The 15,555-nt window shown below is 41.6% G+C and overlaps 1 protein-coding gene across 6 annotated transcripts in view; it reads right to left on the bottom strand.

Moving 5' to 3' along the window:
* Positions 1-15,555, bottom strand: part of POC1A (POC1 centriolar protein A) — a 253,097-nt gene that overhangs the window by 197,289 nt on the left and 40,253 nt on the right. For 2 of the 6 annotated variants that reach the window (XM_069095575.1, XM_069095571.1), the window contains exons 1-3: positions 7,884-7,956; positions 1,434-1,518; positions 494-665 (exon numbers count right to left, since the gene is read on the bottom strand). In XM_069095575.1, the coding sequence (XP_068951676.1) occupies positions 494-665; positions 1,434-1,518; positions 7,884-7,901 (275 nt within the window). In that variant the 5' untranslated portion in view covers positions 7,902-7,956. Of the gene's footprint in view, positions 1-493; positions 666-1,433; positions 1,519-7,883; positions 7,957-8,333; positions 8,456-15,555 lie in introns of those variants that run through there. The other 4 variants (XM_069095574.1, XM_069095573.1, XM_069095576.1 and 1 more) reach the window with 4 other exon arrangements.

Here is a 15,555-nt window from a genome sequence, read left to right as displayed (position 1 = left end):
GAAGGCTGAGGACTGCCTCCCTAAAGGGTAATTAGCAAACTACTACAAATCCACTTAGAGAGACCAGAGATGCTTCCATGCCAAGGAAATTGAGCCTCCACAACCTGACTAACTTGTTTCTCACAAAGACTACTAAGAAACAGCCTACAATATTGGAAAGATCTCTGGCCTGTGGGGCAGAAGATCTGGTCTAAATTTCCAGCTCTGTTCTTTAAGAGTTGTGTGACCCTGGATAAATGGCTTTCGCTTTCTGGATTTCATTTTCCTCATTTGTCAACAAAGTAGGGGTGGGACTTGACAACACTAGATTATATCTAAGATTCCTTTGAGAACTAATGACTCTCTCTGAGTATGATGTAGGGGAAAGAAGGGAAAAGAAAAAAGATCTTCACAAAGATAATTGTGAATAGCCACAGCTCTTGGACTTCTGATTTCTAACAAACAAGAGCCAATAACATAAAAGTTTTACAGAAAAAAAGACGAGAATACTTACAGATTTGGCACCCATATACGGACAGTTTTATCTCTAGATCCTGATGCCACAAGGTGACCAGAAGGGGAAAACTGAACACACATCACTGCATCTTTATGCCCCACAAAACGATAGGCTCTCATATGAGGTTTCATGTGCCAGATCATCAAACACGAATCCATGCTGCCACTTACTAAATAATTAAAGTTCTAGTTAATATTTACACATATTATTCTGAATAATCATATATGATTTAAAAAATACAGAATTTGCCCCTTTTTAGATGAAAAATTGCACTGCCTCTACCTTTTAGCAAGGTATATGCTTTAGGTTTTTCTGGTAGTGACAGATTTCACGGAGCCATTAGTGTCCTCAGTTCTGAAGTACAGTGTATGACCAGAGGACCATACAAAGCTAGCTGTCACAACAAGAAAGAGAACGTGCAAATGACCTTGGCCACTATCCAACTAAACTGACTAGCCATACATACTAAATAATCCAAGCCATCAAATAGCATCTCCATTAAAAAAAGGAAAAAACAACATTTCAATGGCAGTAGAGAACCCCAAACAGCAAAGGATTTCCAGTAAAATTCAAAATAATTTTGAATACATATAATTATTATTCTTTCCACAAATATTCCTGAGCTTGCATATAAGACAACTTACAAGAAATACAAAGAATATATGGTCTCTGATTTCAAGAACTGACAGATTATGACTACCATTAGAAGGTATATAACATGCAGTAAATTAAATGGGTTTTTATACAAACACATGCAATTTCTAAAACAACCAAAAATTTCATCTTGCCCAATTAAGACACTATGCCTTTGTTCAGATGAGGCTAGAGAAATCATGACTTCTAATTTTCCATTTGGTTCCTCACACACACACCCCATCTTAAAGCATGCAGCTTCTAAAACAGAGGAGTGCCTACAAGAACACAGAGATGACTTTACCTAACTGTTTCATGTTAAGATTGAAATCCACACTGGTGACAGCATCTTTGTGCCCTCTGAAATTTCTCTCCAACGATGGATCATCCTGCAGAACAGGAAAGTATTTCAAATGCAAACAGTACAAAAGAAAATAAGAAGCCTTTCCACAGTAGCATGTTTCCACAACAGTCAGGAGTCCTATGAAAAGTTAATTGTAGTTTTCTAAATCTACTGAACACTAGAGGAAAAGGGTACCTCTGAGGCACCAAATTTGCAACTCTCTCCATCCTCAAGCACACATACTGAGTTCTAAGCTCCATATTCCAAGAACATTATGAAATTAGAAATTATGTGATCAGTCTACACCTAGGTCAAAATTAATCCTGAACAAATCACAAATTTATATCTAGAAGATACCTTGGAGACCATCTAGTCCCACAGCCTCCTTTTATAGAAGAAACAGAGTCAAAAGAGGCTACATGATTCACCCAAAGACACATAAGGAAGAAGCCCCTGAGAAGAGATCTGAGTGTTCATCCCCTGACACTTAAATTTACTGCTCCCCACTGACCAGGCTAGAAAGCCACTCACCTTCAGCATGGATTAGCATCGTTCTTCTGCAACCCATCTGCTCTGCTAATACTGCTATGTGTGGGCTAGCTAATAATGAGCAGTTGGGAAAGCAGCCTTGGAGTGGGTCAGGTACAAAGGGGAGCTGAAGGCAATTAAACATTCTGTTTTGAATTGACTACATATAATAAGCATATGCCAACCCAAATACAAACCCACATAGTGGAAAAACAGCTCTCTTCCACATATTCTTTCTGTGTGTGTGTGTGTGTGTGTGTGTGTGTGTGTGTGTGTGTGTGTGTGTGTGTGAGAAAAGAAGAGACAGTAAAAAGAGGGAAGTTGCCATAATTTCCTATTCTCAGGAGGCTTCCATTTCTATCAGAGAAGTCACACTGAAAACATAGCTCTTGCTATTGGCTCTTCATATTGGGAGATTCCCAGAAACAAGGATATGAACTGAATCTCCAACCACACCCCAAAAAGATGAGTCAATCTGCAAAGCACAATCCCATGTGAAAGGAGCAGGCCCTAGAGTTTGGCAGCTCATGCCGATCTGTAGCAGCTGATGGAGGCAAGCCACTGAAATCCACAGACCCTTGCAGCTACTAAGATCTAGGCCTGTCTTCATATTCAGCTTAATCAGTTCAATTCAATAAACATTTATTACTACTATGTGTGAGGCAAGGAAGAAATACTCTCTGCTCTCAAGAAATTCATTCTTCTAGAAGGCATTTGACATGCACTTTATAAGAAAGTGGGGTAAGAAAGGCCCCATTCCCAAACTGCCCAAAATTAAACTGATTCCCCGATCAAGACATACCTTAAAAGGCACAATGCCACAATGCCAATTCAGCCCTTTTTGCTCTGCCAGACCCCAGAGGATTACTAAACTCTACACTGAGCATTTGGGGCAAAGTTTGGACACAAAGCTACTAAAGCATTTCTAATGATTCCACTCCCCAACTGAGTGCCCCTTTCTCTGAACTCCTACAACCCTTGCCAGGGCAAGAATATGTGGCCCACCCACCACGATGTTATTTTTTTAAAGGCTGGGCAGTGAGATGGCTAAGGATTCAAAAGAAGCATACCTACTCCCCCAGTCTAGCATGTACAAAAAACCCTTTCCTTTGTAAATTAGGTTTACAAACACTTTATTCATAACAACCTTATGGAATTCTTTTTTATATGCATTAATTCTTCCTGAGGCTCCATGCACTTCTGGAAGGAATGGCTGGGCCATGCTTGGTCTTTTCAACTACTGGGTGTTCTGTTATTCCAGGATATTGGGGATTGCTGAGGAAGGCTAGGGACCTGTAAACTTTCAGTGTAATCAAAATGGTCTGAAACAGAGTAAAATCTAAGCACCACCCTCTTAGTCTAAGCTCTGCAAGCTCTTGAGTTCTTAGTTCTTAGTTCTAAGCAACACTACTGTAGACTTGCCCCAGTTGGAGCACTGGTAAACTAACGTTGAGCTTGGCCATCTTCAATCAGTTGGAAGGCTCAATGGGTTCAGTGACAGAAACTGCAGATTTCACTTTGGCATGGGGTACCTACCCTGGTTTTTCTGCTGCAGACTTCAGACTAGGTTGGTTCTAAGGCCCTACTCTGCTCACAGGGGTCAGACTCACAGTGGTTGTTTACTTCTCTACCTATCCTCACTCAGTATACAACTTAGGGCTCTGATTGTTCTCACCTTGGAACATCACCCCTAAGCTCAGGTCCCTGCCTTGATTCTTACTGGATCTATCACTCAGATCTGACAGCTCTTCCGGTTGGCAGTTCTTGTTCTCTACCCAAGATCAGACTGTTCTATTAGACCTAGGACCTGTTCTTGCACTGACACAACCACTAGCAGATCCTCATTCAATACCCAAGCTGGACTGCTCTAAGCAGTCATTCTGGACTATACTGGATAGAGTTCAAAGAATTTTATCAATCCATCAATTAGCAAGCATTTATTAAGCACCTACTATGTACCAGTTTTGTAGCTACAAAAACAAAAATTAGATGGTCCCTTCCCTCTATGAGCTAACAGTCTACACCAACCTCAGTCATAAAAATGACTTGTCATTTTTTTCCTTGGATTTCCTGACCAGGACTTAGTCTGGTGGATTTTCTAGATTTTGTAGAGGAATTGTGGTAGAAAGTTCTACTATACTACTTCCTTCCACTCCTCCATCTTGGTTAGTGTCTCTAAGTGCCTCCTAATTGATCTTCCTGCCTCAAATCTCTCCTCATTCCAATCCATCCTACATAGCTGCCAAAGTAATTTTCCCAAAGTTTAGGTCTAACCATGTCACTCCCACACTCTAGTGGCTCAAAGATCAAATATAAACTCCTATGTTTGGCATTTAAAGAGCTTTACAACCTGACCCCTTCTTACCTTTCTCATTGAATTTATCATTCCTCCCTCCATGCATACTATACTCCAAACAAACTGGAGTTCTTGTAACTTTGGACTGGCTATTCCCCATGTCTGGAATATATTCCTCCATAACCTATATTCCTTATAATGACTTCCTACAAAGATTAGCTCAAGTACCAAGTCTTTCCTGATCATACTCTACCCCCAGCTATTTGTAACTTCTTCCCCAAAATCACCTTCTATTTATGGAGTACTTTCCATATATGAATATATGCATATGTATATAAGTACATATGTATTGTATATATAATAGCATATGTGCATATAGAATGTATGTGTATGTATATGCATATATCTCATTTTTTAGTCTTTGCATCTATAGTGCCTAGCATGGGCCTGGCACATATTAGGTACTTAATAAGTGCATGCTGACTGATGTATTGAAAAACAGGCAAAAAGAGCTAAACGTAGTGTGTGTCACCTAGAAGCTCACAGTAAAGTATGGAATAACTACAAAACATGAAGGGTGAAAGTGCTTGAGAAAGGAGCAGTGTGATACAATGAAAAGAGAACTGGACTTAGGGGATAGGGAGTGTCACAGAACCAGTTTAGAATTAGAAGGGACCTTCAAGATCATATAGCCCAACACTTCATTTTATAGATGAGGAAACTGAGATCCAGAGAAGTGCCTAAGGAGGCAAGGAGTAACAGAAAGGAATTTTGGTCTTGAAGTTAGAAGAGACCTAAGTTCAAATCCTCCAATACTTAACCATATAACCATATGCAAATCACTTCCCCCTTATAAACCTCAAATTCCTCATCTGCAAGGGGATATTTCCTGTACTACTTACTTCATAAGGTTTTCTGAATATCAAATGAAGTGTATGTAAAATGCTGTAAAATCTTAAAACAACTAAATGTCTGCTTTCATTATTATTGCCATCTAAGTTCCTACACATAGGAAGATGCAGGGCCAGTATGCAAAACCAGTTTTTGACTCACCTTGACTGTTCTTTCTACAAATAACTTCCCTTCTTCCTCCCTCCCCCCCTCCCCCCCCGTCCCCCCCCCTCCCCCCCCCCCCCGACCAAAACATAATACTACTTCTGCGCACAAAATGTCTGTGCCACTAGGTGGACAGTGAAATAAATTTTCATTTATATTGTTTTAGAGAAGGAAAAAACAAAGAGGAAAAAAAAGGCCAAACCTTTTGAACAACGTACAGTGATAGGTAAATTACTTGGGACACACAAGTTTGATAGTTTCCTTTTTTCTTGATGGCAATGGTAATGCACATATGTATACTTCTACTGACACTGGGCTGACTCAGAACATACGACCTTGACCAGATGAACTGAGATTAAGCTGGTTTCCCCACCTGTAATTCTCTGTCAGTAAGTGCTCTAAGTGTTGATTTTGCATCATATTTATGTGCTTCATTGCTCTCTTCTGTTGTTCTTTTAATTCTGTGGTTTTTAAGAATGGATATGACAGGGGCAGCTAGGTGGCACAGTGAGGAAGAGCGCCTGCCCCCCAGTCAGCAGGACCCTGGATCCGTGGGGCCTCAGATACTTAACACTCACACACACACAAAAAAAACTGGCCGTGTAACCTTGGGCAAGTTATAACCCCAATTGCCTTTAAAAAAAAAAAAAGAATGGATATGACTCCAAGAAAAAGAGCAAAAGTTGGAGCTCTTAAAAAGCACACTTCAATGAGGGTTAGAGATATTTACTGCAGTATTTGGTGATGTGGAAAGTCAAGCATTTCAAGTATCATTTAAGTCCACAATGAAGGTCAATTACACCCACACAAAAGAAAGGTGAAAAACAAAAAACATAAAAAATTCACAATCTATTATTGCAACAGTCTAATTCACCCTAAAAAAACCAAGGACCTGGAACCTGGAGGAGCTATTACTAATTCCTTAACAAGGCAGCACAGGCTTCTTAAAGTTGGAAGAAGAGAAAAGACAAATTTTAAAAAACAGATGCTTAACCACTGCTATGAAGAAAAAATACCTGTCATGGAGAAGAAAATACAAAGACTAGTGTACTGAAGAGTGGGAAAAGTTAATTTTTAGTGATAACTCACTTTTTCATTTAAGGCTTTAATAAAATCGTCACAAATTCAGGTAATTAATAAGATCCTGGCAACTTCCACAGATATAAAACATCCAATCAAAAAATGTTTCGGGTATTTTTTTTTAAACTTCCATTAGACCTAAAAGGCTGGTCTTAATTGAGGGAATGATGAATTATGATATGCAATGATATAGTGAGAGGCAGAATTGCTCAGAATTACACAAATTCCCAAATGGAGATGGAATACCACAACACAATCTTGCACCATGCCACAAAGTCACAAAGAAATGTATCTTAAAGATGGAGATAAACACAATGACCAGGGAACCTTCATATTTTTAAAACTCATTGAAAATCAAGGTTAGACTTGGAAAAATGGCTATTTCTCAAGGGTATGCTTAATAATCAATGTGATAAATTAGTGGTTTCACGATGAATTAAAGAACAGGACAAAATCTTGCGAACTCAACATTAATCATATAAAAGAGAGCTTCTTAACCTTTATCTTTGTGCTCTGGACCCATTAAGCAAGAAGCTCCCGGGACAGTCTTTTGCCTTTCTTCGTACCTCCAGGGCTCTTTGGCACAGGCACAGGCACAGGCACACATTACAATTAAACCCGCTACGTGTTTAATCAATGCTAATTAGCCAACTGACTGGACCCTTTGGCAATCTAGTAAAATCTATTCATTCCTTCTCAGAATGTTTTGTTGGCTCGTTCAAAAGTGAAGGAAATGTTAAATTTCAGTGAAAATAAAGATGTAATTGCTTCCTCTCACCAAAGTTCTCGGTTCCCCTGAAATCCATTCACAGGCTCCCTGGCTTCAAGTCACAGCCAGAAGCCCTCTTCCTGGAGGAAGCCTTTCCCAATCCCTCTTAGTTCCAGGGCCTTTCGCTCCTTCCCGTTTATCCTGCATAGAGCTTGCTTTGTTTGCCAGTAGTTCCCAACTCGCTCCCATCAGACCACAAGCTCCTTGAGGGTAGGAACTGTCTTTTGCCTATTTTTGTACCCCAGCGCTTGGTATGGTGCCTGGCACCTAGTAGGCACTTAATAAGTGCTTACTGAATCATGTTAAAAATAAGTGAAAAGGGCTTGGTTTGCATACTGCTGAGACGTGGCAAGGTTTATTGTGCTGGTCCGGACATTTCATCCCTTTACTGTATTCCAGGCCATTCGCACATTGCTCTGAGACCCGATATGCCCAAATTTCCACCCAAACTCACAGAGGAGTTGAGGGCTCCCATGCACAAGCTGGTCCACCCCTTTTTAAGCCCCTACTGTAGGCAGAGCCCAGTGCCCGCATCCAGCCCCGCCCGCCCTCACGAAGCTGCCAGTATGGGGGAAAGGGGCCGCCCCAACCACCCTCAGTCCCGCAGGTCTCAGTTTCCCCCGGCCCAGGAAGCGCGGCTTCCCTCCCCCCAACGCCCCGGCCCCTGGCCCCCGACCCTCACCAAGCAAGGGGCCGCCATGGCGCCGGCCGGCCCGAATTTCCGGCAGTTCAGTTTCCGCGCCCCCAACGGCCGCCAATAGCAACGACGTCCGCGTCTTAAAGGGGAGGGACCGCCCCTGCAAGGCATGATGGGTTTTTTTTTCCCCTGCCGACGGGAAAGCAGCTGTTGGGAAAGGTCCTGTCTCTGACTTCCTTTAGCCTTCAATTCCCATGCCCGTTCTCCCTTTTTCTTCCCCCGTCCCAGCCCTCCCTCTTCTCCCCCCTCCGTGGGCTTCCCCTCAGTCTCCAAGGGTCCCACAATCCTTCCTCCTTCCCCTCCCGACTAGCTGGGAGGCGGGACGAGGTAGGAGAGGGCCGCGTATCCTCCGTAACTGCAAACTGTCCAGACCGCGGACACCTTCGACTAGCAGCAGGGGGCGCTGTAGAGACGAGCCTTAGGGTGTTTTGTTACCTTTAGATGTGTCTAGGAATGGACTGAATACTTAAACAAAGCCATGAAGAGGGTGGGGACGCCCTCTTCAGGGCTCCGCCCTCCCCAGCCGGGCATTTCGGTTTCCTAGCAACTACCAAGCCCACCCAGAAGCTGTGGATGCTGGGGAAAGCGTCATTTCCGGAAGGAAGTAAGCGGCTGCCCTGACACCCCCTCCCCCAAGTCTGGGGATGCCGAGTTCGATCTTCCCTCCTGCTGTGAGTCCTCCCGCGGCTTCCGGGGCTCCGGGGCCTCAGTTTCTACATCAATAAAGTAGACTTTGTTGTTGCTGCTCAGCCCGGCCGGACTCTTTGTGACCCCGTGGACCACAGCACCCCAGATCCCTCTCTCCTGCACTATCCCAGTCTGTGCAGCTTCTCTTTTTCTTCCCCCGACAGTATCCTTCTCATCCTCTGCCATTCCCTTCTCCGTTCGCCTTCAAGCTTTCCCAACTTCTTTTCCGGTGACTCCCGTCTTCTTGCTCAGCATTTCACCTTCCAGTACTTTCTTTAAGTACTGATTGATTTGATTTCCTTGCTGGCCAAGGGGCTCTCGGAAGGCATCTCCAGCACCGCAGTTGGAAAGCATGAAGTCAAGCTCACATGTCTTTGTAGTCCAGCTCGCATAACTGCAGGAAAAGCCATAGCTTTGACTACACGGACCTTCTCTGGCAAGGTGCTGTCTCTGCTCCTCAGTCAGTCTGCTGTCCAGATTTGCCATAGCTTCCCTTCCAAGGAGCAGGCGGCCTTTAATGTCGTGGCTGCGGTCTCCCCGTCTGCTGCGATCTTTCAGCCCAGCACAATACCCCACGCTACTTCCATTCCTTCTCCCTTTTATTTGTCAGAAAGTGATGGTACCAATTGCCAAGATCTTAGTCCTAGGGACCTGGAGGAGGTGGGGGAGGGTCACAGGATCATAGAGTTCAAAGTAAGAGAGACCTAGGAGGTCTTGAAGTCCAACCGGTCATGTTACAGATGAGGAAACTGAAGCACAGAGAGTAGAATTCCTACTGCCCGGGTGACAAGTCTAACAAGGGTCTGAAGCTGGATATTCAAGTCTTCAGCCAGTTTCCTGAAAGCTGTAGAACCTAAGGGAGTTAGAGGTTTTGAGACTCCCATTACTATGCCTGGATGACTCTTAAAAAATTCATTTTATTAATACCTTTTGTCTTTACGTTACAGTCATTTCTTGGAAAGGAAAACTCCCTCTCTTCTCCGCCATTCCTCCCCCTTTGAAACTGCTCTTGTGGCAAAAAAAAAAAAAAAAAGATTAAGCAAAAATAATGAAAGATCTGACCATATAATAGAATTTGCTGCCCTAGGAGAAAGTTCTCCAACTTCCTGCCAGGAGAGGAGATATGTTACATTATCTGTCCTCCTTAGCCTTCAAGGGCTTTTCAATTCCTGACAGTTCAGTTTCCTAAAGTTATACCTTCTACTGGAAATCTTTCCCAATGCTTGATTTTAGGGCCTTCCCTCTGAGATTCTCTCCAATACACACCATATTTATATTGTTTGTACCTAGTTGTTTTCTCCTTGTCTTCCCCAGTATGAGCTCCTATCCTCAGCACTTTGCAGAGTGCCTGGAACATAGTAGTCCCTTAATGAGTAATTGATGACTAAACCTCCATTGGAGAAGGGAGCTCATCTCAGAGCATCTCCTCATTCCTCTCTGGGCTGCACGACTTCAGGGCCTCTATGAGTTCTTCACCATGCCTCACAAACGTGATTATTGGGGGAAACATGATCCTGCAAGCTCCCATCAGCCTGTACTCAGCACATTTTATTTCTCATTTTAGGACCTCTCCACGCCCTGCAGCTTCTACCTTCCTTTTGTAAACTGGCTTTCCCATCAGATTATAAGCTCTTTGAGGGCAAGGACTCTTTTTTGTATCTGTATTCCCAGAGTTTAGCACAGTACCTGGCACGTGCTTTGTATAAACCACCAGGAATGGAAAGTCTGAGCATACTCCATAGTCATTATAGTCTTGCTGTTGGTTATTTTCTCTGATAAAAAAACAAAAAAAACAACTTCCTTCGCTGCCAGTTAGTTCTGCCAGAACCCCTCAACCTTTCAGATTCACAAAGTCAGAGGCATGAAAGCCCCAGCACCCAGGAGGCACACTGAAAAACAATGAGAGCCACAAAAGGAAAAAACTGAGGTTTGGGCTCTAGTTGTTGCTAGAGAGTTGGATACAGGGATAAATTATGTATTGCAGGTAACCAGAATCCTGTCCCTTTATTGTTCATGTGCTCATATGCAAAATGCGCTGGGGATGTCATATCGAAACAGGGGCCACCACTAAACCATACATAAGAATTCCTGAGGGCTGCATATTGACTTAGAAAACAACACGTTTGTACATTTCCTTTTTTATTAATATGTTAACACATTAAAATCAGATAGGAACTACATTTTAATCTGGTTCAGGTGGCACTCAGGAGCATTAGGGACTGCATGTGGCCCACACCTCCAATGTAGACTATTAACAGGTGGGGAAAGGGAAGGGAAGGGGCAGCCAGGTAGCACAGCAAGTAAGAGCACTGGCTCCAGTGTTGAGAAGACCTGGAGATTGAATCCTGGGCTCAGACACTTAGCACCCACCCAGAAACACCTGGCCGTGTAACCTTGAGCAAGTTACTTAACCCCGATTGCTTTTTAAAAAAAAAGAAAGGGAAGGGAAAGTGGGACCCACCAAAGAAGAGGTTGCTTGATGCCCTCTGGACAATGTTGGAGAGTCTTAACTAATGTTCAGTGAGCTAAGTTCAACCACTGTTAAAACCTATCCTGCCATTTTTGTTGTTGTTCAGGATAAATAAAACCTGTCCTATAGTCTGTGTCCTCCCAGCTTTAGTGCTTACTGAGGACCTTTTTTTTGGGGGGGGGAGGGGGGGAGTGGTGCAAAATGATCCAGTTATTGAAAAGTTTCTCTTTGTACAAGGAGGATCCTAATGAATTCTTCAAAACTTCAAAAGATCTCTGATCTCATCAACATGAGTTCTCCCTCCACTGGTGCAAATAACAACCCATCGATGCTCTGCCATTTATAGGTTTCTTGTTCATGTTTCTCTGTGGAAAATCTGCCCAGTATGGTAGAGGCCTTCCTCTAGGACAGGTCTTCTTAATGAGTGTGTGTGGGGGAGGGGAGGGAAGGGGGTAATGGACTCCTAGGGCAGTCTAGTCAAATTCCTCTTACAGTGGACCCCACTTCAGAATAATGTTTTCAAATGTGTAAAGTAAAACCTAATATTGCAAAGGAAACAATTCTATTAAAATAAAGTCACGGAGTCCAGGTTAAGAACCTTTCCTCTATGTTGTCATACATTTTATGGGTACCAATGCAAAGAGAATGATGACAGAAAAAATCCATTAGGTTTGGGGGTAATTGGGCTCATTAGTGGCCATGAAGAGAACCTTTTCACTAAAGTGATGAACACAGAAACCCGATTGAGGAGGAAGTGAATAATGAAGTAGAGACAAAATAGTGAAGTATAGACAACTATATCTAGGAGTTCATCAGTAAAAGGAAGGAGGAATATAGGAGGAGTGTCTGAGAATGCCAAGTTCAAGGGTTTCCTTGGGGTCTGTTTTTGTTTTTATGGATAGAAGAGCCCTGAGCATGTCAATAGACCTAGGGGAATGACCCAGTAGAGATGGTAAGATTGATGATACATGGGAGAGCATCACCAGACCCAAGGTGGGTTAGGCAGGTGGGGACACCCAATCATGGGACAGCACCAGGCTATGAGTCATGAGACCTGGATTCTAGTTCAAGCCTGTGTGACTTCTAGGGGCCTTGGTTTCCTGTAAAATCTGTAAAATGAAAGAGTTTGGACTTGGTATTTCTAACGTCCTTGGCAACTCAAAAATCGTTGTATAAAAATCTTGTGACCTCCAGAGTCTCCCCCGGCTTTGATGTTGTAGGATTCTGTATCCCTAAAGTTCAAAACATAGAATTTGAGTACAAAACAGAAACAAGTCTTCAGCATAGCCAACAGAGGGCACTCCTTCCTCCTCATCATCATCCAGTGTATAAAACATGAACAAGATTGCTCTTGGCCCCAACACGTTTACAGTGTGATGGGAAGAGATGAGACATACACACACAAAAACTATAATTTATGAGATACACAAGTAATAGAGGAGTCCCAGGGACAAAAAAGAAGCTCACTTTCTGAGGTAATAGGGAAAGCTTCATGGAAAAGGTGGCCATCAATTTGGGCCCTGAAAGAAGAAAAAGAATGGACATTTAGACCTGGAGAGAAGGGGGCAAAACCAGGAACAGGAGATTCTTGTGAGGAAAAATTAACTCAAAGAGCAAGGAAGGGGTCATAAAAGGTCAATAACTTACAATCATATAAACCAAAACAATTCTGAAAAGCAATTAAACTCAGATTAATTGCAATGACTAATCTTGGTGCCAAACAGGGAAAAAAAGAATGAAATGTTCTCAGTATTGAAGAAGGGGCTAAGGGTACAGAATGATGTATATACCATCAGATTCAGTTGCTTTGTCAATCTTGATTGACTAGTTTTCCTTGTCATAAGAGAAGACTCATTGGTGGGATCAAGGAAAGGAATATCTGAAAATGACTATGGTATAAAATAAATAAGTGAAGCATTTTTCAAAAACAAGTTGAGCTGTGTTACCTGCTGCCCAGTGGGAAAAGGTCCTTCACTACCTATTGTCTGGTATACATTCTCCTCCATACACTTTCTCTGATTTCTGTTCTACAATAGAATTAGATTGAAAAAAAAAAAAACCCAAGTCATTTCAGTCCTGCCCCAGTGGCTGCTTTCATATATTCCCTGGAATTTGAATTCAGCTGGTCTCAGACCAAGAAAACCCAGGGTATTCCAATTTCTCCTCATCTCTGAGCCATCTCTCGGATATTCAGAAGCACAGAATTGGGGGCTTTTCGCCTTGAAAATGATTTTTTAGGAGTCTGGGCTTGCTCTATTCAGGTTTCTCACCCAACCAAAAGTATTATGGTGTAGGGAGCAGGGAGAAGTTCTTTAACAGTTGTGTATGAATTTAATTTCTAAAAATCAACAACTATTTTCAGGATATTTGGGGAGCAGGGAATTTAAAAGGATTCTTGAGGAGAGTCTTCTGTGAAACAAACTGTTCCTCCAAAAATTATCTTTTATATATCTTTATATTTTATACAATTTATCTTTTATGTAAACCAGGTGTTTATGTAAACACACACATACATATACATATGTATACACATATATGTATGTAAATCCATCTGAGATTTGTTTAAAAGGAAATATTAGTATTTTTTATTGACTGTATGCCTCGAGTCTTTAAAAAGTCAGCTAATGTTAGGTAAATTATCTCATTTAATCCTTAGAGCTAGCTTACTTGAGAATTGCGACAACCCTTTATAGTAGGCAAAGTCAGTATTGTGCCCATTTTACAGATGAAAAATATGAAGATTCAGAAAAGGGAAGTGATTTACTGAAGGTCACACAATTAGACACTTGACTAGCTGTGTGACCATAAACAAGTCACTTAACATCTGCTTTCCTTAATTTTCTCATCGATAAAATGAAGATAATAATAGCACCTACTTCCTATGGGTGTCATCAGAATCAAATGAGATAATATTTGTAAAGTGCTTACCACAATGACACTATAAGTATCATATAAATGTTAGCTATTAGTTATTATTAGTAAGTAATAGAGTCAGGATAAGAACTCCAGTCTTTTGAGGCCAGATGTGGTTTCTACTAGATGAAAACTGCCTCTCTTTTATTCATTCATTAATAGAAAAACCAGTGCTCAAACAGTCTCTGATAGGGCCCCCAACCCCAAAATATGTTCACCCCTGTACCCTTCTAGGAGTGGGAACAAAATTTATCTGATGTGGGATTACAATCTTAAGTTTGAATTCAATTGAAGGAATTTTTGCTAATTACCTACTATGTGCAGAGAGAACACTGTGCTTAGAAATGAATAGAAATGAAGAGATACAAAATCTAGTTCCCTGCCCTCATTAAGCTTATACTCTAGAAGAAAAGAATGATCATTATAATATATAGTAATATAGAATATTAACTAAAAATTAACTCTCCCCTGAAAACACCACATCCCTAGGAACTTTTTTCATTGGATGCAACTTTCTCTGCCCGAAGGAGTGATGGGTATGCTCTTTGTCCCACACTGATGCTTCCAGACCATTCCTCTATCACTCTCCCTCAGTGACCTTTCCTGCTTTGAATTTTTGCAATACATTAATATGCTATCCTCTTTTCATCCTTGTTACTGAAATCTATTGACCTCCAGGTCACTCAAATTTCTCTTCAACCATGCCACTTGGCTCACAATCTTCCTCTTTAGCCTAACTCCTGCCATTATCCTCTAAGACTTCAATATTGATGATGATTCTAACAATCAATCTGAAAAACCTCTTTCTACACCCCATTTCACACACACACACACACACACACACACACACACACTGTACTGTTCACCTGTTGGACTTCACGATCTCTAAGAATTGTACTGCTTCAAGTTCTAGGACTTTGATATTTGTCTGTTCAACCTCCATCTCCTATCATTCCACTTCTAACTCTAAGTGAGAAATTCTTTATCTGGGATCCATGGAGAGATTTCAGGTTGTCTGTAAAGTTGAATTAGAAAAAAAAAAACACCTCTTTATATTTCACAAACCTGTAACTGAAATTTAGTATCTCCATTAATTACCAATGTAGGAAATAGAACATTATTCTGAGAAGGACTCCACAGGCTACACTAGACTGCCAAAAGGGTCCATGACACAAAAGGGTTAAGGATCCCTGCTCTGAAACTACTCAATTAGCCTTTTAGCATGACCATTGGCTCTTTGATCCATCCCTATTCTCACAACTGAATTGCCCCAAATCATTGGTAGTAAGAGAAATACAACCCAAAGCAATTTTGAAATTTTACCTCACATTTAGCAAATTGGCAAAGATGAAAAAAAGATGGGAATGTTAGAGGGTCTATGGAAAGACAGGCATATTAATATCCTGTTGGAGAAGCTATGAATTGGCCCAGATGTTTTAGAAAGAAATTTGAAATAATTATCTTTAAAAAGTGATTCAGAGATCTCACTGCTAGTCATATAACCTCAAGGAATTAAAAGATGAAAGAGAGGAAGAGAAAAGAAGGAAGGAAGGAAGGAAGGAAGGAAGGAAGGAAGGAAGGAAGGAA

The sequence above is a fragment of the Petaurus breviceps genome, unplaced genomic scaffold, assembly GCF_028583685.1.
Source record: "Petaurus breviceps papuanus isolate PSGF00001 unplaced genomic scaffold, PetGlider_PUasm1.0 227, whole genome shotgun sequence".
NCBI lineage: Eukaryota > Metazoa > Chordata > Mammalia > Diprotodontia > Petauridae > Petaurus > Petaurus breviceps.
Note: the sequence above shows the minus strand (reverse complement) of the source record. Positions and strands in the feature narration are given on the sequence as shown.